Source organism: Abramis brama (assembly GCF_963993115.1).
Source record: "Abramis brama genome assembly, chromosome: 1".
NCBI lineage: Eukaryota > Metazoa > Chordata > Actinopteri > Cypriniformes > Leuciscidae > Abramis > Abramis brama.
In genome coordinates this window covers 62,815,442-62,838,945 of record NC_139963.1, presented here as the reverse complement: position 1 = coordinate 62,838,945, position 23,504 = coordinate 62,815,442, and the positions used below count along the sequence as shown (strand labels likewise).

General features: G+C 41.2%; 1 protein-coding gene across 1 annotated transcript; it reads left to right on the top strand.

Annotated features, from left to right (window-relative positions):
• Positions 1-425: 425 nt before the first annotated feature.
• Positions 426-23,410, top strand: LOC311077907 (uncharacterized protein). The gene is made up of 4 exons (XM_084106555.1): positions 426-941; positions 3,135-3,331; positions 11,620-12,534; positions 18,589-23,410. Exons 2-4 carry the CDS (start codon positions 3,274-3,276, stop codon positions 19,407-19,409), a joined length of 1,794 nt encoding a protein of 597 aa, XP_083962681.1. The 5' UTR covers positions 426-941; positions 3,135-3,273; the 3' UTR covers positions 19,410-23,410.
• Positions 23,411-23,504: the final 94 nt, after the last annotated feature.

The window sequence follows — 23,504 nt, the reverse complement described above, 5'->3', positions numbered from 1 at the left end:
ACTTATTTGAAAAAGTAACAAAATGATATTTTGTTGTACATTACAAGTAATGCGTTACTTGTTGTACAAGTAATGCGTTACTTTACAAGTTACTTGAAAAAGTAATCTGATTACATTACTTGTAATAAGTTACCCCGTGTAACTCATATATGTATGAATAGGTATAAGGTAATGTATTTTACATATATCCTGTTGCTTCAGAGAGATGAAACTTATAAAACTGCAGTTAGCTGTTAGTGCATGTAGGTCAAGGGACATATGGAGCAACCAAGACACGTATAACTTCTGCTTTGCCATGACATATTGAAGTAAGTGTGAAGGTATAAACCGTTGCTATGAGACTTGCAGAAGGAAGAGGTCAGCAGAAAAAGTTTAGTTATGGGGAAGCGAGAATTGCAAAAGATCTGTGAAGGGTTCCAGGAAGCCGAGGGGCATAAACTGACTGTTTGCTGTATAACTGTCTTGTCAAATGCTGTATTTCTTTTTATAAATGTATGCAAATGCTTTGTGCTCAGGGGAAAACCCTGTGATCTCTGAAGGGTATAAATTGTGAGACTTTCAACAGTTCGAGTACGAACCTTGTGGTGAAAACTACTCGTATATTTTTTATGTTGATTTTTATTCTGTACTTTGTTATTGACTATGAGACATGCAGAAGGAAGAGCTCAGCAGAAAAAGTTCAGTTATGGGGAAGCGAGAACTGCAAAAGATCTGCGAAGGTTTCCAGGAAGCAGCGGGGCATAAACAATTGAATGTGGGGATTCGTAAACTTCTCTATAACAAGTCTCAGAGTAATTTTCTCCAACAACAACAAAAAAAAAACTATTATCTGAACCTGGACAATAATCCCATCGAGCCTCAAGAGCACCCGAATCCAGACTGAGTTTGGCACGGACTCCACCTGAAATTTCTAGCCAGCGAACAGCACTCAAAACCTGAAGGTAATGCCAAATCTTTTTGATTTGTACAGGTTATGGAGATGTGTGATGGAAATCTTAGTCATTTAGGGGGAATATAAATACAACACTATGAATAAATGTCATTTTTTAAACACCATAGATGGTTTCAAAGTTGTTATTTGGAGCTGAAGAAATGTAAAATCTGGGTACCCCATGAAATCTAGTAAATCTTACATTTAAGATAGAGAAAATGAAGATAGAGGGTTAAGATAGAGAAAATGAAGATACTGGAACAACATATACTTAAGTCAAACTTTCAAGGCAATGATGATTCATCTTTCACAGATAATGAAATAAATTCATTTCTCTTAAAGAATAGTTTGGAAGAAAGAGGAAAGGGAGCTTTGATTAGAGCCAGATACACTCATTAAAATTAAATTGATGCCCTTAAAGCTTTTTTTGAATATATATTTATTTTGAATTAGAAAAAAAAGTTCAGTACTTTTTATTATTTAAAACTTTCCAATGATCAAGAAATAACTGATCAAGAGGAAATTAATGCTGTTGCTTTGTTATTTTATGAAAAAATGTATGTATGAGACAGAGTCATGTGAAGAATCAGCTGTAAATGAGTTGTGTCAGAAAGACTGGTGAACGTTTGCATGGTATTTATTCTGTGAAGTATTAAATGGTACTGGGCTACAATGATTTGTGTTTAGTTGTATAGAAAAGTTCTTTGGCATAGGCCTTTCGTACGAATCCTGTGGGATGCAGATTTGGCTGATCCTGCCTAAAGACGAAAGGTGGAACTAGTGACTAACTTCCAGAAACAATAACATAAACCAAAGTGGTGTGTTCGTTTAATTCACTGGGTTTCTGAAGCAGCTCCGCTATAGTTTTTTCATTCAGTCGTGGTCGCCCCTCGAGGAAACATTATAAAGGCTGGTTATTGTTGCCACAGCTCCACAAACCTTTCCTCCATTGCATAATTCCACCTAGAGGCACCAATAGCATTGTCTCTCTTTTGTTTTTGCATGTTTGAAAGCTATTTGCGGAAGAGCTTCTGCTACTGGTCAATCGGGCTGAAGCCGGCATTCGTCATCTCCCCTTGCCCTGTATTGCTGTTGCCTTTCTGCTGCTACAGCTTCAATATCCTTAACTTGGAATGGTATACAACAAATGTATCATTTACAGTAAAATGTCCTAGAATCCTTAATAAATGTAAAATAATGCAAAATGTTTAAATTGGGAACATAGAGTTGACATTTTTCACCATGTTGTGCTTTAGCTCAAAATGCTAACCTCAAACCACATACAACTTTTTTTCTTTTAAATGGAGTGGGAGATTCACTGCAATATCCTAACCCTAGCATGCAGATAAAGATGTTTTGGAGACAATAAACATGATTGCAACGACATATGATTTATCTGTGTTCTTCGAGCCATGTCAGGTATTTTCATAATAATAGATTATATTTATAATGCAATGCTAATCGATATAGACTTTATCATTATGCAGAATACTGTAATATAATATACTTTCTGTATGTTTTTTTATCCAAAGCCAAATCAAATCACAGAAGATTATTTAAAACACTCAACATGCGTTATAAAGTAAGTTTGGAGCAAACACATGGTTTTAATCTCACAAATTGTCATGTATTGATGGTGTGCTAAGCTAACATGCTAGCGAGCCCTAAGATACACCTGCCACCTAGCTGTTATTTTTATGAAAATTTTTAAATAGGAATGCTTACTGAAATGCTTATTTTTTCAAGAAGGCCATTTGATACAGTTTCAAATGTGAAGTGGAACTTTGATAAAAGAAATAAGGGATTTTAGAGTGGCCTTTTATTGTGGCCAGCCTAAGGCACACCTGTGCAATAATCACGCTGTCTAATCAGCATCTTGATATGCCACACTAGTGAGGTGAATGGATTATCTCGGCAAAGGAGAAGTGCTCACTAACACAGACTTGTGAAGAATATTTGAGAGAAATATGCCTTTTGTGTACATAGAAAAAGTCTTTGCATTTATAATTTTGTTAAGTGTATATTTCTAGATATCTACCTGTATTTTAATGAAGAAGCAGAATAACGTTAGGATTAGCATTAAAAATAATTAATGAATTAGCATCGGTTACTGTACGATAAATAGATAGACAGTCATAAATGCTTAAGCGTCAATTATTATAAAAACAACTCAGTAATTGATATATTTTTTTTATTTTGGCAGATCAGCTCCTCCACACTGAAATTCATCATCAGTGAAGCTCCTCCCACTGTAATCACATCATCAGTGAAGACGAGCATCAAAGCATCAGGAAGAGCTGAAATCTGCAAAGACTGAGTTTATTAAAGAGGACAGTGAGAACATGAGTGATCCAGAACCCTGCAGAATGAAACACACTGAAGATCCTGAAGAACAAAGAGGTTGGTGTTTATTCATGTTAGAAACAGTCAAGCACTATACAGTATATTTTATATCTGGTTCCCAATTTGCAGCAAGTTACCAGAATTTTGTTCATTTTCAATATAGTTTACAATTTTTTTTTTAGGAATAATCAGTAAACACCAAGTTACTGATAAAGTTAGAGATTCTTCTTACAGTAACTTTGGTAACAGGGTTGATGAATACAGTCAATGCTACAGTTTGTGTAAAAACTGAGACAATGGATTGAGATTATTTTCTTGTCTTCCCATCATGCTGCAGACAGACCCCAGATGATGTCACTTCCTGGGTGTCACAGTTTTAAGAAATGCTCTGTTTTTAAAAGGAGGAAAATCATGTCAGGAGTAACAGGGTTGAGTGAAACATGTAGGACACAGATAATGCTAATAAAAATGATTAATTTAAATCTAGTTTAAGCCACGGCAACTCTACACTTTGAACATGTGAAATTTCTACAGACACTGCAACGGTCGTGAAATGACGTCAAACTCTGCAGCAGCTTTTATACACATACATTTAACATGGTGGGCTGTCAGGGCCTTCTTCTCTGCTGGCCCTGTCAAAATCAAAAATATATATTTTTTTAATGTTTAAATTAAATGAATGTGTGTCTGAACATATCTAAATTAAGTTACTGTCTATTTCAGTATGTTACAGTTATTTTTTTGTGAGGCTGAGCTGGATTTTCCATATGTAGCTCCGTGGACAAACACTAGTAGTGTAGTGACAGAACGCCCCTTGGGCCCAGCGATGTGTCGACGCTAGCCCGCGCTGATGTCATCCACAAGGGGGAGGAGGTTGCCATATAATGCTAAATCAGATATGTACAATACATGTGTACAATAACAATGTTCTGGGGAAAAAACAACATTACGATGTCCAGAAATCAATTTAAATTTTTCAAAATCTGTACTCGTATCTGCACTTTTTTTTTTTTTTCTCAATCAAAACCAAATATGTTCATCAGTGGTTGTATATCAAGCAGGGACTAGGGCTGTCACGATTATGAAATTTGGCTGATGATTAATTGTCTAATAAATAATTGCGATTGTCTGTTTTAGGGCTTTGGCGATTAATTGTCATACAAATTTTTGTGATTATTTAATTTAATCCTTTGCAAATTGTCACTTGCAATAACAAATTAATACACTTAACGCCTTTAAATATTAAAGTAATTTATTCAATGAAAAATATGTGTCTTTCAGAAATGTGTACATTTAAAGAACAAATGTAAATACAATTTTGAAAATATAAATAATAGAAACAATCACCATAGTTACCAAGTTACCACAACACAAAAAAAGATATTTCAATATCTCATTCAGATAAAATTTCGAAACACGGACAAGCCCATTTTCCCCCTAAATTACATTTATTGGTCTAAATCCTTAGGCTGGGGCCGTGCAAAATAATTAAAGGGTTTCTCTTGAACAGTACCCTCGCTTCCCTTTTCCTTCTCTTCATTTTCACTAATAGCTCTCTGTCTCTCCCTTCCACCAGGATCATCAGCCTCATACAGTAAGTAAAGTGGAGTACTAGTGTTATTGGAAATTTAAACTAAAACAAGACAAATATATGTGTATTGTGGTAGATTTTTCCCTAAACCTAACTATCTGGGGTGTCTCCAAATTGACACCAATACCTTTATTTGGGGCGTCTACAAATCGACACCCAATTCCTTAAACTGGGGCGTCTACTAATCGACACCCAATACCTTTATACTCTAGCTCTTGCGTCTTCAGTCGACAACTGGCCAAGTCTTACTCTAACTAACTTGCTTCCCTAAACTATCTTACTTCCTGCTCAGGAATAATCGACTAACAGACTTCAGCAAATGTCCTTTAAATGCTTTAATCACGGCCAGGAGATCTTCCCGAGCAGTTCTCAGGGAATCTCTCCCAAGAAGCAAGGCCGGAGGATCTCAGACAAATTCCATTGAGAATCCCACCAGAAAACACGGATACAACAGTTTTTATAGAATCAAGAAAACAAATAAGACTAACATGTCACCTTCAATATGATTGTTTCAATTGGTTCAAAAGCCCCAAACTTTTCCCTCATTCACTGGCACAAGCAAACTCTGATTTTGTGATTACTTATCACAAGGTTTGAGAACTAGTCATCTGTCTAGTTTCACTTCCCCTTTCTGTTATTTATACACACACACACACACACACACACACACACGCACACACACACACACACACACACACACACACACACACACGAAACTCAGTCACAAGTTTTCCCCCAAAGAGTTTGGAAACATTTAAAAGCATATGAATGTCGTTCCTGCAGGAAAAACAAATGTTAGTTGATTAATTAAAGTTGATTAATTAAAAAATCCATCACAGTATGTATGTATAAAGTGTATGTATGTTTCTTGTAACCTGTCTCTTCTTCACCTTCTTCACCTGTCTCTTCTTCACCTGCCACTTCTTCATCTGTCACTTCTGGTCTCATGTTACAAACAGAACTGTCTCCACCTTGGTGCAAAACAACCACCTTATTGTAATTTGTTTGCCCAGAATCTACATTTATTTTAGTAAAAATCAAAGTATTACATTTATGACAAAATGTTGCTGTTTTTATCTTAAAATGACTTGAATAGCCAACATTTAACAGCACTATATTTCATACAATATGTAAAAAAAAAAAAAAAAATGTTTTTCCTATTTTGTTTCTACATGTCATCTCACTCCCTGGCTGAATCTGATGTGTGATAATTGCACCACAGCCAGTGTTGGTTGACTGTCTCCACCTTCATTTGATTAAACATTTTTAAAAAAGGAAAAAAGTTTTAAACCTCACAAATGGGCAGACATAATTTTCTAAATTGTCTAATAAAATGTTATTGTATTATTTTTTGTTGATGTCTGCACTATCACTCCTGTCTCCCTGCTCCCAGTACCTACCAGATGAGACCTGGAGTCCTCCTAAGAATATAAGGAATGTAGCATCACAAAAATTGATTTGCTTACCTGTCTATCAATACACTCGCGAGAGCAGAGTCTCTGTCAAGTCCAAGATTGTCGCGCAGCTCTCTCCATCTCGAAAACGCCTGGCCGATATTTATCCGGGTTTTATTCCTCCGTTTGTCACACAGTCTGCGTGTATGGATGGACGCTTTCGTTTTGCTGGCACTTCAATACTCGCCAAAGAGTAATCGTGATCCATAACAGCTATAACCATACAGTCTATAACGCTATAACCACCACTTCTACATTTGACCATGTGATATTCCGGTGTGGTGGAATATCACATGGTCCACACCGGAAAAAAAAGGATAGTGCGGACATTGCGTCACTGAGAGGCGACATTTCTTTTCCGGGACGGACAGTTATTTAAAATCGGAATTTCTCTGAAATAAAAAATCTTTGGAGACTTTTGAGATATTGTAAGTACACAACTGGAGGAACTATATCACACTGTGCAAGTTATTTTTGGGAAATTTTATTACAAAATTGTTACATATTGGAGCTTTAATATCATGTTAGATAATTGTGTTATTGATCAAATATATTGGTAACACTTTACAATACGGGTGCACTAATATGCATTAATTCATGCTTAACTAATGCACAGATAATCATGTGTTAATGTATGACTCATGAAGAACTAAACCATTATTTAATGATTACTGCATCAGTAACTAATAAAGATTCTATATGGTTAATATATTAAATAATATATGAATTGTTATTAATTAAATGTTTCATAATGTATTCATTTCTTAATAACATATTTTATTAACTAATAGTGTAAATTAATGTGTTAACACAATTGGTCAAAGCAATGTACTTCAACTTCCAGTTGTCTGCTTTAATTAATCATTAACTAATGATTTGCAAATATATCATGTTATGACTTTACTTGTTGAGGCACACGACTATTAAGTAATTGTTAAGTAATATGCCATTTATGGGTTTTGACAGTTTTCACATGCAGTGAATGTAATGTCAGAGAATGTGTTTGAAGGATGGGCTGCACACAAATATCAGCACACCAGAATCTGAACTCCTGACCGCTGTTACACTGTGTTTACACTGGACGAGACCAGCTCTACACTGGATTTGAAACCATTGCAAGTCCATTAGTCCTTCGTAACAGAACTAACACAAGAGCTCTGAGTACGTCAGAAATAGAGTGTGGCATCAGTTTACTGTCCGGGTTTTGTCGTGTAGCGTCGCGCCACATCCAGTGTAGTATCACTGACTATAATGGACGCTCTATTGTCTTTGTCCAGTCCAGACACAGTGTTATGAAATAGCAGAGCTCGACCGCCTGTTTTCAGTGTACCACGACCTCAAGCTTAACCTGACATAGTCCTGTGCATGAACAACATGGTTCATCGGACTCAGTGAAATCTTGATTGTAGTTGGTTGGAAATTGAAATCTATGGCTTAGTGTGGATGTCAAAACCAAAATGGCATATTACTTAACAATTAGTTAATAGTCGTGTGCCTCAACAAGTAAAGTCATAACCTAGTGATACATTTGCAAATCATTAGCTAATGATTAATTAAAGCAGACAATTCAAAGTTGAAGTACATGACTTCAACCCATTGTGATAATTAACGCATTAATTTACACTATTAGTAGGAATGAATACATTATTGTCACCGGGTGAAAACCTGGCAAAACCAAAAAGATTCCTCATTGGTCCTAAATCTGGCTCTGTTGAGTGTTGGCCATAACGAGCGCCAGCTGAAGCAAATCAGCTGCGCTTCATTGAAGCACGTGCTCAGGAAAAGGAGCATAAAAGAAGAGTGTTTGAGCAGTGTGGGAGCATGGGCAGGCAGCAGTGTGTGTTCTGACAGCGGCGGTGAAATAAAAAGGCTGAAGGTTTGATGCCGGATCGGAGTTCTACTGTGAGATTCCCCGAGGCATGCTCATTTAGTGAGTTTTCTGAAGAAACCACGAACAGCAACGCGATGAAGTAAGTGAGAGAGGAAACCACTGCAGGATATTGAGTGACTCACCGATAGTGATGGCAAAATGAGGCTTCCTGAACCACTGAGACCTCGCAGGCCATTGCTTCAGCTAAAGGTTCATTACTCGAAGCTTCATTCAGCATTGCTCACTAGTGACACCTAGCTACTGTGCAAAGAAATAGCAGACAAATTAATTCATTCTGAACCAGTGTCGCGCCCTCCCTCCCTAATTTTATAAAAAATAATGTTTTTTATAAAAAAAAATATATTTTATAAAAATACTTTTATAAATAAAAATATTTATTTGTAATGTAAATATACAAATAAATATTTAAATTTATTTGTATATTTATATTTAAATGTATATATTATAAAAATATTTTTATAAATAAAAATATTTATTTATTTATTTTGTACTCACTGTTGATGTCTGTAACCTTTCATTTGCAATAATAAAAAGACATGATCAGACATTTGTCCATTACTGTGTATAATATAAAAAATTTATCTTTCTCTGTCTGAATTTATTTGTCCAGAGTCTCACACACAGTTAATTAATTATTCATAAATTTTGTTTGGATAGGGACAGTATGAACAACAACAGTAACACTGTTGAGTGCAGTGCTTATGTTAGAGGGAGTGTAATAAAGTACATTTATTAATTTAACAGATTATAGATAACAGATTAAAGTAAACTGCAACAGAATAGTCCGGAAGGAAGGAAAATAAAAATAGATTTTTTATTGAGAAACAGAATTATTTCAAGTGTGTTGGGGTTTAGACGATTCCTCTTCTTGGACAAAATCTCTCTAGCCTGGGAAAAGATCCTTTCACAAGGAACAGAGGGATGAAGGGGAACGTAAAAATGGCAGTGGTACAAATGAGGACACTGATGCTTCTGTTGAGGCCAGACAGGGGAGGATTCCCTCTTTCTTGCCGTCTCCATTACCAGGAAAAAGGAAGAGTCACAAAAAGCAAACAAATCCAAAAGGGCAATCCAAATCAAAAAGCAGTCCAGTCCAGATCCAAAAATCCAGAGCAATCCAAATAATCTTATCTAATTAATATAACAAGACTATAATATAGGCCTACTATGATAATAATATACTATAACTATTCTAACCTGATAATGTAATAATATACAGCCCTCACATATGACACAATAACGACAGTGACAATGATAGTTTTCTAACTCTCTGACTCTCTGACACACACAACAACTGCTTCTACTTCTCCTGCAACACCCACAAGGTGGCGCGAGTTTCGAACCGCCTTTTATCCGGAAGCGACACTCAGACCGAACCGATGACGTATTTACACAAACCGAGGCCTCGTTTGTCATTAGTCACGTGATTTTCACGTTAACAACACAAGCCTCGAATCGCGGCTTCATCTGGCACGCCCACTTTTTCTCGACACACGCTCCGACGCCTCGGTTCAAATGTCACATCACTACTCACCGAGGAAAAGTTAAGTGCACCCTTCATTTGATTACCCGTTGAGAAAACCACATTTGAAGATTGACCATCACCAGTGTGCAACTTTGTTTGCGGGCAGTGTGTGTGATCTTGTTGACAGAACGAAGCGTAGTAACTGGAACAGCTGGGAGGATCGCTGATGTGTTCATGCTGATCTTCTGAAAACATTATTCCTCGAGTCATCCACCCTACAGAGAGAAGAGAAACGAGTCGATTAATCACTGTGGAGATGAAGTGAGTTTTGCAGTGTCTGAAAGAGTGAAGTGCACACGTGTGAAGATTTACAAGAGTGATTTATGCACAAGTGTGGTGAGATCAAACGACTGCGATTCCTCTGAAACTTTGATGGATGAATATTGACTTATGACTGTGAAGATTCCTTCAAATTGATCTGTCTAAAGCTGTGTCCAGGTTCCTACTCGAGTGTACGGTGTGGAGGGAAAGAGCTCAACGCACCCCGAGTACCACACTCCACGAGCACTGTCTCTCACGTCCACGAAAGTCCAGTCTCACGAATTCTCCCAACGACGCCGCTCTGTTACGCACGGAACGAGAGCAAAGGCGGGTAAATTACCACAGTCCTGTCTCACTTGTTATTGCCTGATCCACCGTCAATGTCTGTCCCTCAGAAGAGGTGAGGAAGCTGCTGTCATTCGATCGGCTGTTCCATGAACACGTCCACAAGCCGAGTCTGAGCACCGTCACTGTCTGTCCCTCAGAAGAGAAGAGAGGTGAGGAAGCTGCTGTCATTCGATCGGCTGTTCCATGAACACGTCCACAAGCCGAGTCTGAGCACCGTTACTGTCTGTCCCTCAGAAGAGGTGAGGAAGCTGCTGTCATTCGATCGGCTGTTCCATGAACACGTTCACAAGCCGAGTCTGAGCACCGTCACTGTCTGTCCCTCAGAAGAGGTGAGGAAGCTGCTGTCATTCGATCGGCTGTTCCATGAACACGTTCACAAGCCGAGTCTGAGCACCGTCACCGTCTGTCCCTCAGAAGAGAAGAGGTGGGGAAGCTGATGTTCATTCGATCGGCTGTCCTAAGAACATCTCCACGAGCCGAATACTTACCTGCTCTGTCTGTGGGGGAAAGCTGAAGGCGAGAGGAAGCCTCTGTCCGTCCTACAAGCACATTCTGACGAGTTGAAAAGACGAGAAGAAGCCATTGTCCCACCCACGAGCCAGTAGAGAAGAGGAATATCCCCCCCCCAGCTCCTCTTCCCAAACCGGGTTCCAGCCCCGAACATTCTCAGCACTGTTTTTATTGTTTTAAATTAATAAAAAGAAAAACCTACCTTTAAAAGTCATTCTGTTGTCCGCCTCTTGGTGTCCGCTGGTGTCTGCTCCTCCGGAGTGTGGTAATTGTCCCTCGGCCCTAACATCGGTTACATTATGACACATTTAATTCACATATTATTTAATATATTAACCATATAGAATCTTTATTAGTTACTGATGCATTAATCATTAATTAATGGTTTAGTTCTTCATGAGTCATACACTAACACATGATTATCTGTGCAATAGTTAAGCATGAATTAATGCATATTAGTGCACCCGTATTGTAAAGTGTTACTGATATATTTAATAGTTCTTGCTAAAGAAACATGGGATTTGTGCCTATAATGTTTTTTTTTTTTTTTATAATTGGAAGATACATTTTCATCATTCATGGAAAGTTTCAAGAACATATAATCAATTTTATTAAAAGGCATCAAATTAGCATAATATTTTATAACAGTTCTACTTTCTACATTACATCAGGGCTCAATTTCATGTCCTTTCACTTTATATTTCTCTCTTTGAATTATTTTGATGTACTGAAAATTAAATGTAATAACTTTTTCTTTCATGTCAGACCTGATGGAAGAGAGCGAGGAGAGTGAAGAACTGAGTGAAGTGGAGGAGGAACATCATGTCAAACCTGGAGAAAAACCTTTGAGTCGCTCAAAGACTAAAAATACATTTTTTAAGAAAAGAAGAGTCAAGAAACCTTTCACATGCACTCAGTGTGGAAAGAGCTTTACAGGCAAATGTAGTCTTGAGATTCACATGAGAGTTCATACTGGAGAAAAGCCATTCACCTGCACTCAGTGTGGAACGAGTTTCACATGCAAACAAAATCTTGAGCGACACATGAGGATCCACACTGGAGAGAAGCCGCATGTATGCCATCAATGTGGGAAGAGTTTCACCCAATCAGAAACTATTAAATTACACATGAGGACCCACACTGGAGAGAAACCGTACACATGTGATCAATGTGGCAAAACATTTCTTTGGCCATCAGCCCTGAAGACACACCTGGCAGTTCATACGAAGGAGAAGCCACATTCATGTTCTGTTTGTGGAAAGAGTTTTTCACTGCTGCAAACTTTACATGCACATCAGAGAATTCATACTGGTGTGAGAGAGTACATGTGCTTTGAGTGTGAGAAGACTTTTATTACAGCGGACAAGTTAAAACAGCACCAGAGAATTCACACTGGAGAAAAACCTTACAAGTGTTCACACTGTGACAAGAGATTCAGTCGATCAGAAAGTCTGAAAAAACATGAGAAGATCCACACTGGAGAAAAACCTTACAAGTGTTCACACTGTGACAAGAGATTCAGTCAGTCATCACATCTGAAAACACATGAGAGAATTCACACTGGAGAAAAACCTTACAAGTGTTCACACTGTGACAAGAGATTCAGTCAATCAGGAGATCTGAAAAGACATGAGAGGATCCACACTGGAGAGAAGCCGCACACGTACCCTCGGCAAGCAGGTACAGTAGATTCCGCCAGTCGTTGCCTGGGTTACGGTCGCTTAAGTAAGTGTGGGGCGGAGCTATCAAATTAGGGGCGAGATCATTTTGGGGTGGGGCGTGTTTGTTTTGGTGATTTCAAATATCAACATTGGCCAAAAGTGTTTTTCAAAAACTACTGATCCCACCTTTAATTCAAATGAGTGCTCAATAATTTCTTGAACAAGAACATGTGCACATAAAAACATGCAAACTTAGTGCAAGGGTTTAAAGTTTTGTTTATTTTGAAATCGCGATGAAAAACAATGTGTAACGGTCACCAGCTGGAGTGCCCTTGAGAGCCACCAGAGGGCACTCCACATCAGACACTCACGTTCACTCTCAGACTACAATTCCCATACTCACTGACCGGACTCATTATCTCTGAACACTCATCACATTCACCTGTACCTCATTATCACTGATTGCATTCACCTGTGTCCCATCACCCTGTTAGTCTCAGTCTATTTATACCTTGTTCATTCATTCACTCACCGCGAAGTCTTGTTAAGTGTTACACTGCATTTCTGAGCGTTTCCCTGGTTTTCTTGTTTCTTGGTTTTTGATATCTTGCCCTGTTCCCTGGATTACTCTCTTGCCTCTGGTCCCTGGATTACTCTCTTGCCTCTGGTCCCTGCCTGTTTTGTTTGTTTTGTTTGTTTCTTTGTTTTGACTACCTGCCTGTGTATGACCCTAGCCTGTACTTTGGATTACGCCTCTGGATTGCCCCAGCCAATAAAGCTGCATTTGGATCTCCTACTTTGTGTCTCTGAGCAGTTCGTAACAGAAGACTTCGCCACACAAGGATCCAGCAGCCATGCCAACCATGGACACAGGTGCACAGATCCTGCGTCTCCGTCAGGGGAATCGTTCGATTGAGAGGCATGTCGAAGAGTTTATTGAACTGGCACATCTTACCTCAATGACCACAGAGTGCCTAATGATATTTTTTCGTGGAGGACTATCTGAACCGCTCAGTTCATTCATGCCCTGGCATGATCCTCACGGGACTTTAGAGCAGTATATCAACCTGGCCCTTTTGTTGAGTGGCTCATCGTTTACTGTGGGCGGGGTAGAGGAAGAGCTCCGTGAACCCACAGTATCTCCTGAGCCAGAGCTTCACGTCGCTTCTGCCGATCCAGAGACTGTTCACGTCGCTTCTGCCGATTCAGAGACTGTTCACGTCCCTTCTGCTGATCCAGAGACTGTTCACGTCGCTTCTGCTGATCCAGAGACTGTTCACGTCACTTCTGCTGATCCAGAGACTGTTCACGTCACTTCTGCCGATCCAGAGACGGTTCACGCCGCTTCTGCTGATCCAGAGACTGTTCACGTCGCTTCTGCTGATCCAGAGACTGTTCACATCGCTTCTGCTGATCCAGAGACTGTACACGTCACTTCTGCCGATCCAGAGACTGAGCTTCACGTCACGTCAGCCGATCCAGAGACTGAGCTTCACGTCACGTCAGCCCGTCAAGAGTCTCGTCCCGCCGAGACTGAATCTGTTCCTGAGCCTGAATCTGATCCTGATACTGAGCCTGAATCTGTTCCTCTTCCTCTTTCTGCGCCTGTGTCTTCGGACAAGATGGCCGACTCTACGCCTGTGTCTTCGGACAAGATGGCCGAATCCTCGCCTGTGTCTTCGGACAAGATGGCCGACTCTACGCCTGTGTCTTCGGACAAGATGGCCGACTCTACGCCTGTGTCTTCGGACAAGATGGCCGACTCCACGCCTGTGTCTTCGGACAAGATGGCCGACTCCACGCCTGTGTCTTCGGACAAGATGGCCGACTCCATGCCTGTGTCTTCGGACAGGATGGCCGACTCCACGCCTGTGTCTTCGGACAAGATGGCCGACTCCACGCCTGTGTCTTCGGACAAGATGGCTGAAACCACGCCTGTGTCTTCGGACAAGATGGCCACCGCCGAGCCAGTGTCTCGGGACAAGATGGTCTCCACCGAGCCAGTGTCTTCGGAAAAGATGGCCGCCGCTGAGCCGGTGTCTGTTTCTGTTCCTGAGCCGGTGTCTGTTCCTGAGCCGGTGTCTGTTCCTGTCCCTGAGCCGGTGTCTGTTCCTGTCCCTGAGCCGGTGTCTGTTCCTGTTCTAGAGCCCGTTCATGTTCCTGAACCGTTGGATCCGCCTGAAGGGTCGTCTCCGCCCCGGCCGCCTGAAGGGTCGTCTCCGCCCCGGCCGCCTGCACAGCCTGCTCCGCCCCGGCCGCCTGCTCAACCTGCTCCGCCCCGGCCGCCTGCACTGCCTGCTCCGCCCAGGCCGCCTGCACTGCCTGCTCCGCCCTGGCCGCCTGCACAGCCTGCTCCGCCCTGGCCGCCTGCACAGCCTGCTCCGCCCTGGCCGCCTGCACAGCCTGATCCGCCCTGGTCGCCTGCACAGACTGCTCCGCCCTGGCCTTCCGCCCTGCCGGAGTCTTCAGGTCCTCTTCCGCTGCACGGGCCTGGCCCTCCATCCCGCCCCCGGGTCCGCCTCCGCTCCACCACCCTCCTGGACAATTTAGGAGCGTCTGGAATCCGCTCCTTAAAGGGGGGGCTATGTAACGGTCACCAGCTGGAGTGCCCTTGAGAGCCACCAGAGGGCACTCCACATCAGACACTCACGTTCACTCTCAGACTACAATTCCCATACTCACTGACCGGACTCATTATCTCTGAACACTCATCACATTCACCTGTACCTCATTATCACTGATTGCATTCACCTGTGTCCCATCACCCTGTTAGTCTCAGTCTATTTATACCTTGTTCATTCATTCACTCACCGCGAAGTCTTGTTAAGTGTTACACTGCATTTCTGAGCGTTTCCCTGGTTTTCTTGTTTCTTGGTTTTTGATATCTTGCCCTGTTCCCTGGATTACTCTCTTGCCTCTGGTCCCTGGATTACTCTCTTGCCTCTGGTCCCTGCCTGTTTTGTTTGTTTTGTTTGTTTCTTTGTTTTGACTACCTGCCTGTGTATGACCCTAGCCTGTACTTTGGATTACGCCTCTGGATTGCCCCAGCCAATAAAGCTGCATTTGGATCTCCTACTTTGTGTCTCTGAGCAGTTCGTAACACAATGCATATTTAGAAACATATTTATGCATTCTCGTGTTGGTGTAGATTCACAAATGAGTTGCGTTACAAATCTTGTTAAATGGCGCACACTGTATTCCCAGATGAACAAATAAGCAACCCAAACTCACAGCATGCAGAGATGGAGTTTTAGAAACTTGAGACCTTCACGCATATAAAATGATAACAGTGCAACCAGGCCTGGATTGGCTAATCGGGAGCACAGAGAGAATTCCCGGTGGCCCGTCTGTTTAATTGGCCACGAGGGCCAGTGTTGTCATGGCACCGGGTTGAATGCATTCCCTATAGACTACAGTCACAGCTTATCCCCACTATTTTTTTTTATTGTTTATTTTTAGTCTAAGCAGTCTAAGCGAAGACGCCCAGATTTCCCACTCCTTAGACACTTCCTCCAGCTCTTCCGGAGGGATACCGAGGCATTCCCAAGCCAGCCGGGAGACATAATCCCTCCAGCCTGTCCTAGGTCTTCCCCGGGGTCTCCTCCCGGTGGGACGTGCCCGGAACACCTCCCCGGGATGCTGTCCAGGAGGCATCCGGAACAGATGCCCGAGCCACCTCAGCTGACCCCTCTCGATGTGGTGGAGCAGCGGCTCTACTCTGAGCTCCTCTCGAGTGACTGAGCTCTTCACCCTATCTCTAAGGGAGCGAGATTGACCGGTAAATTACAGTAATTAAAATACTCCTTTACCACGACTGACCGCTACATCTGCCGAAGCTGTCTGTCAATTTCCTGTTCCATCCTTCCCAGTTTGCCAGAATCTCTTCGAGGCCAACCGATAGTCCTTCTCCATGGCCTCACTGAACTCCTCCCGGGCCCGATTTTTTGCCTCCACAACCATCCAGGCTGCAGTCCGCTTGGCCCGTCGGTACCCGTCAGCTGCCTCAGGAGTCCCACAAGCCAGCCAGGCCCGATAGGACTCCTCCTTCAGCTTGACGGCATCCCTTACTTCCGGTGTCCGCCACCGGGTTCGGGGTTTGCTGCCTTGACAGGCACCGGAGACCTTACGGCCACAGCTCCGAGTGGCCACGTTGACAATGGAGGTGGAGAACATGGTCCACTCGGACTCAATATCTCCAGACTCCCTCGGGATCCGGTCGAAGCTCCGCCAGAGGTGGGAGTTGAAGATCTCTCTGACTGGGGACTCGGCCAAACGTTCCCAACAGACCCTCACAGTACATTTGGGTGTGCCGAGTCTGTCCAGCTTCCTCCACCAGGTGGTGATCAGTTGACAGCTCCGCCCCTCTCTTCACCCGAGTGTCTAAGACATTTATCTGAAAAGGCCAGAATAATAAAAAAGTTCTAGAAACTCATGCGGCAAAATGAAGACTATGAAATGGTCAGTAAGCTATTATACTGTTATTAACTGTACAAATAAATCTTCACTGTGTAGTGGTCGTCAACCCGTCGATTGCGATCTTTATCACTGTCTACAGTGCCTACAGAAAAATAAGTAGGCCTTAGACACGTGCCAGTATTCGGTAATGTGATAAATCGTAGTAATGAATATGCACAATATTGTTATCGCGGGCACTTAAAAATACCGTGAAAAATAATAGATCCGAATAAATTTTTTTAGAACGCACATTAGCTTACTTTCCATGAACCGCTTAAAAAAACACTGCGTATGCTGCGCGAAACACGTGCGCACTCTGATGTATGAGCACTGTGTTCATGCAGTGCACACTCTAGTCTAATGTACACAATCCTCACATGGAGAAGAAGCATGGCGGAAGGAGGAACACTGCTGACAATTTATCCCCCTTCTAAAAGCAGGGCTGCCAAGCAAGGTGCATCGTCTTAGGTCGCTGTTGACAAATAATCCTCAGCACCTGTCACTCAACTCCACCCTGCAATCTCTCTCACACACACACACACACACACACACACACACACACACGACTAAACGAAACAGGAACAGTAGGAACCCGGGTCGGAACAATAGCTGTGTTTCCACTGTCGGGCCAGGGCAGTTTCCTACTCAAACCAATCCATTCTCAAACCGTATACGCTAGTTTGCCAATAGTGCTAAGCGGATCATAATCCGCGGGTCGGGCGGGCCAAGTAATAAAAATGTAACATTCAAATTAATCGAGGGTGGACAACAGCATATCCAACAGTGACGTAATGAAACATTGACAATTGTAGTTTGAAGGGAGTAAAGCCTCTGTTTAGGCTATTAAAAAAAAAACGTAATTTTGCCAAAAGAAGAACTTTTATTTTAAATAAATGTTATTTTTAGTGAAGCGCTGTGGAGCTTCCGGCCCGACCGTGGAAACGCAGCAGGTTTTGGGCCCGGTGCTCCAGACCCAAAGCTTTTAGCCCGGCATGGCCCGTTTAAAGCCCTGGCTCGCACTGGTCCAACAGTGGAGACGTGGCTAATGGTATTATTGCAATTGGTAGACGCATTTAAAGGAGCTGTATGTAAGATTGTGGCCAAAACTGGTACTGCAATCACTTTCAAATGACTGTAGAGCGGTGTATCCCCTCCCCCTCCCCCCTGACTCGAGGTTGCCAGATCCAGCAGGAACGTAGGCTGCTACGTAGCTGTGGTAACTAGAGCAGAGCTGGCAACCCGGATGCTGAAACACTACTGACTTCGTGATTGGTAGATAGGTGGAGGGTGGGGCTTCAGGCCAAAACACAACATGACAACATCAACATCAGTTGAGGGCTGCAACTATCACTTTTAAATGACAATATCCTGGCCGGACTACTGTTGTCAGTGATATAAGTATTTGAAATGAACATGATTTCTTAATGTCTAGTGACATATCAGGGCCATTTTATGATTAATTGAAATACATTTCTTACATACAGCTCCTTTAATTTATAAAAAGGCATGAAAGTGACTGTAATATTTATAGCAGCTCACTTTAATTTACTTTCACTTCGTCTTTGAATTATTTTGATGTACTGAAAATGTAATTAATTATTTTTTCCTTTCATGTCAGACCTGATGGAAGTGAAGGAGGAGAGTGAAGAACTGAGTGAAGTGGAGGAGGAACATCATGTCAAACCTGGAGGAAAATCTTTGAGTCACTCAAAGACTAAAAATATTTTTTTAGAGAAAAGAAGAGCCAAGAAAACTTTCACCTGCACTCAGTGTGGAAAGAGTTACACAAGCAAACAAAATCTTGAGATTCACATGAGATTTCATACTGGAGAAAAGCCGTTCACTTGCATTCACTGTGGAAACAGTTTCACAAGAAAATGCAATCTTAATAATCACATGATGTTCCACGCTGGAGAGAAGCCGTTTAATTGTGATCAGTGTGGGAAAGGTTTCCCTTTCTCATCATCCCTTAAATTACACATGATAATCCACACCGGAGAGAAGCCACATGTATGCCATCAATGTGGGAAGAGATTCATTCAATCAACACAACTTAAGGAACACATTAGGATCCACACCGGAGAGAAGCCATTCACATGTGATCACTGCGGCAGAACATTTATTCGCCAAAATTCCCATAAGAGACACCAGAGAGTTCATACAAAGGAGAAACCACATTCATGTTCTGTGTGTGGAAAGAGTTTTTCACTGCGGCAATCTTTACGTGAACATGAGAGAATTCATACTGGTGTGAGAGCTTATATGTGCTTTGAGTGTGAGAAGACTTTTACTACAGCGAGCAGTTTGAAACAGCACGAGAGAATTCACAATGGAGAAAAACCTTACAAGTGTTCACACTGTGACAAGAGATTCAATGCGTCAACAAATCTGAAAACACATGAGAGGATCCACACTGGAGAAAAAGTAGAAAAGAAGTAAAGTAATTTTACCACAGAATGTCTGTAATATTAATAGCCAATTGGCAGAGGATAAGAAATCTCAGTAAAACTAGCAGAAGTGGGAGGGGTAACTCGATTTACGCATTGCCGTCACCTTCCTGTCACCATATGCGTATTACGTTGCTTCCTGATTTAATGTGCGCAAACACATATAACCTATATATATATATATATATATATATATATATATATATATATACAGTGCTGTGCATAAGTTTAAACACCCATGCTAAAGTTGACTAAAAAGAGGAATAAAAAATCATCTTTTGGAAATTGAACTTAAAGGGGGGGGTGAAACACTCATTTTCAGTCAATCTCATGTTAATCTTGAGTACCTATAGAGTAGTATTGCATCCTTCAAATCTTCAAAAAGTCTTTAGTTTTATTATATTTATAAAAGAAAGATAGGCTGTACCGAGTCTTTCTGGAAAAAAAACGAGCGGTGTGGGCGAAGCTAAAGCTGTGCTGACGCGCCGAGCTAACAACACACAGACATTTGAAGCAGTTTTACTCACCGCCTGCGGTTCCAACGTACAACCGCGAACCTTTATCATTGTGACTGCTCGATCCTTAAGCATTAGACGATCTGCAAATCCGTCGATCTGGGCTTTGTTTATAAAACAATCATCGTCGAAATGCAGGGAACAAACAGTCTTACACAACGTTGATGCTCTGGAAAAACAAACTCCATCCACTGGTCCCTTAACGCTGGGTTCTTTGGGAATCTGTGCAGGGTTGTCTTGCCCTGGAAACCAAAAACCCACTTCTTTGGTGAAATTGACTTCCCTAAAGCCGAGCAGAGCGCTTTGATGGGCGAACTGCTTTGGCTCTCTTCTCTCTCTGGTCTACGGATGCGCGCGCGCCCGCGCCTTTCCGGGAGAAGTGCCCTTAGGACCCATATAAGGAAATTCCGCCCCATCTGACGTTACACAGACCCATACTCGAAAAAAACTTTCCGAAACTTGTGACAAACCGGAAGGACAATTTTTGGCACAGAAATACTTCTTCAAACGTACAATTTAATTTTTTAAACTTTGTCCATGTTTAGCATGGGAATCCAACTCTTTAACAGTGTAAAAAAACTCAGTATGCATGAAATAGCATTTCACCCCCCCTTTAATGCCTTAATTAAAAAAATTAGGAAAAATCCAACCTTTAAGGACACTAATTTTCTTTGTGAATGAATAATGTATCGTAAATAAATAAATGTTCTTCCTTAAAATACAGTGCATAAGTTTGGACACCCCTATGTTAAATTCCCATAGAGGCAGGCAGATTTTTATTTTTAAAGGCCAGTTACTTCATGGATCCAGGATACTATGCATCCTGATAAAGTTCCCTTGGCCTTTGGAATTAAAATAGCCCCACATCATCACATAGCCTTCACCATACCTAGAGATTGGCATGGTTTTATTTCAGTTAGCCTAATAGCTGGTTTGATTTGCATTGAGAGATGATCTTATGGAAAGTACTCCATTACACATTGAATGAAGTATCAGTAAAACTTAATTTTGTTTGTACTAGTGACTACTTTGTCTTTACTTTATGCCGGAAGGGAGGGGAGGAGGGAGGAGATGGGATGAGGAGGAGGGAGGGTCTAGCTAGCCTCCGTTTTGTTTGAAAACAATTTGAATGTCAACAAGAAGTTACGACTCCCGGCATCGCTTATAGCACCTTTAAGGAAGAACATTTATTTATTTATGATACATTATTCATTCACAAAGAAAATTGGTGTCCTTAAAGGTTGGATTTTTAAAGTTTAAATTTTTTTAATTAAGGCATTAAGTTCAATTTCCAAAAGATGATTTTTTATTCCTCTTTTTAGTCAACTTTAGCATGGGTGTCTAAACTTATGCATAGCACTGTATATATAAACATTTAGGTCTTGTCGAACGATGTATTAATTAAATGTGCCCCTTGTCTTATGTTGGTAATAGGCACTTACCTAAGGCTAAAAGAAGTTTCATGCCTCTAACAAGTGCTTTCAACCTTCTTTTTGATCTGAATGGTATGCAGAAAACACTTGAGTTTTGCCACAGACTTGACGTCCCACCGCCTAGAACACAACTGAATGCTTTTACAAGCACCTCCATAGTTGAAAAAAATGTGGAAAAACACTTTTAAACAGGAAATTATGGAATATTTATGTACATATTTACAGCGGGTCTATTCGCATGGGATTAGTGCCACCGTAATCTTTAATGAAATTGTGCGTAATGACTGCTGAGATGGCACATTTGGACGGGACTAAAATCACTGAGAAGCTCTGGTAATAATTACTTTACCCCATCTCTCCATGTTAAACTAATCCTGTCCGAATAGAGCTTTAATGTGCTGAGAAACAAAGTCTCTTCTGTGTCAATTAGTTTCTTAACAAACACAATGAGCGGCAGGACAGTTTGTTGGTTGCTATGTATCTGCTTGGAAAGTTTCTCATTATTATTAGAAAGTATCTGTTTATAACGAGAAAGTATCTCATTGTGAGATCTAAGTCATTATATTGAGAAAGTCATTCTCATTATAAAAAGATAGTCATAATTATGGTAAAGTTTCTTATTATTTTCACTTACATATTTACATTTTTGTAACTGCTATGGAAACAGGCTTCCAAATTGTGTCCCGCTGACGTCACATGACTGAAACAGATGAATACAAAACATCGCGTTCACATCATTGTATTTGCTCTGGTGCTTTCCAAGAATACAGAGACGAGAGAGACTCTTCCTCTGTTATTTGCTGTTAGTTAATAACACAGTCTGTTCATGAGCCACCGAGTCATAGTTATATCTAACAGCAGCGGCTCTGGACATGTGACCAAAAAGCACACTTCTGATTGGTTGGTCAGCTTTTTTCACGGTGCAATGAAAAAGAGATTAGAAAACCTCTCTGTAAAAAAAAAAAAAAAAAAAAAAATCATCACATTAGTTACAGTTGCTGTTTTCATAGAAGTATATTTACTTGTTTTACATGTCAAATTTGAAACCTACATTTAAAGCAGGGCTCAGTAGTTTTGGGATTTTTTCGCTGTATTCTCGCTTTTTGCTCGCAGGTTTCTCTCTAGAGCTCCCCCCACAGCTTCGGAATAGATATTTGACAACACTGATTCTCAGACACCAGAGGCTAGTAGATCAACGACATCAAAGCAGATGGGACATTCTTTACAACGTCTTCTTCATTCGGGTTCGATCAGCGTGAGGGAGCGCAATAATGACAGCATATTAGCAGATTTCTTTTGGCCGTAAAGCAATTGTTTACATCGCGAGACCTGATATCACGCGATACTTCCTGACGCGGCGGCCGGCGGCCCGCCGGCTCAAAGTTGCAAGTGCGTATTTTCCGCTCACGGGCACCAGGGGGGTGCGAAACAACCACCATTCAACCCGAAATAAGTAATATAACCATTCCAATGACTCCGAAGCTGTTCAGTTAAGGTAAAAAAGTTACTTAGATCACCTTTAAGGTCAGAATCATTGTGCTTTGCCTGCTTGATGTGCTGGAGCCCGTTCTGTAAAGTTGATGTCACAGTTTTTGGTTTTGAGTTAGTTCATGTCGTGTTTCTGTGCCTTGTCATGTGATTCCCTGTTTGTCATGTGATCCTGCCATGTGTCTTGTTATTGGTTAATTGTCTGATCATTGTTCACAAGTGTCCCTTGTCTTGTCATTAGTCTTGTATATATTTAAGCCCTTATGTTTGACATTAGTTTTGTCTTGTATTTTGCTTGTTGGGTAACCGTTGTCGGTGATTTTTGTTTCTTGTTTAGCCAAGTCATGCCAAGTCTGTATTTTGTTTTGTTTTGGATATTTTGTAGTGGTGGGCAGATCGAGGCCTCGTGAAGCAATGAAACAGTTGAGCCAAATGGGCCATATTGTTTCGAGGCTTCAAATCAATCCGACACCCGTCTCAACGGTGACACCTAGTGGTCAATTGCAGGTGTTGATCTGAAACAACCTTGATGAGCCATTAAAAATGTGTTGTTTTTTTATTATTGTATTTTTCTAATATGTGAAGCTTGTAACCTAAAGGCTCCTCACTGTGCATAATGTTATTTTGGTCCTGCAAAATGAATATTAATAA

What these genes read in the sequence shown, in the direction of transcription:
- LOC311077907 (XM_084106555.1), top strand. Translation starts at nt 3,274, where the DNA reads ATGAGTGATCCAGAACCCTGCAGAATGAAACACACTGAAGATCCTGAA. An exon ending in AGATCCTGAAGAACAAAGAG is followed by an intron (nt 3,332 to 11,619) that starts GTTGGTGTTTAT and finishes CTTTCATGTCAG; the next exon opens with ACCTGATGGAAGAGAGCGAG. An exon ending in CACGTACCCTCGGCAAGCAG is followed by an intron (nt 12,535 to 18,588) that starts GTACAGTAGATT and finishes CTTTCATGTCAG; the next exon opens with ACCTGATGGAAGTGAAGGAG.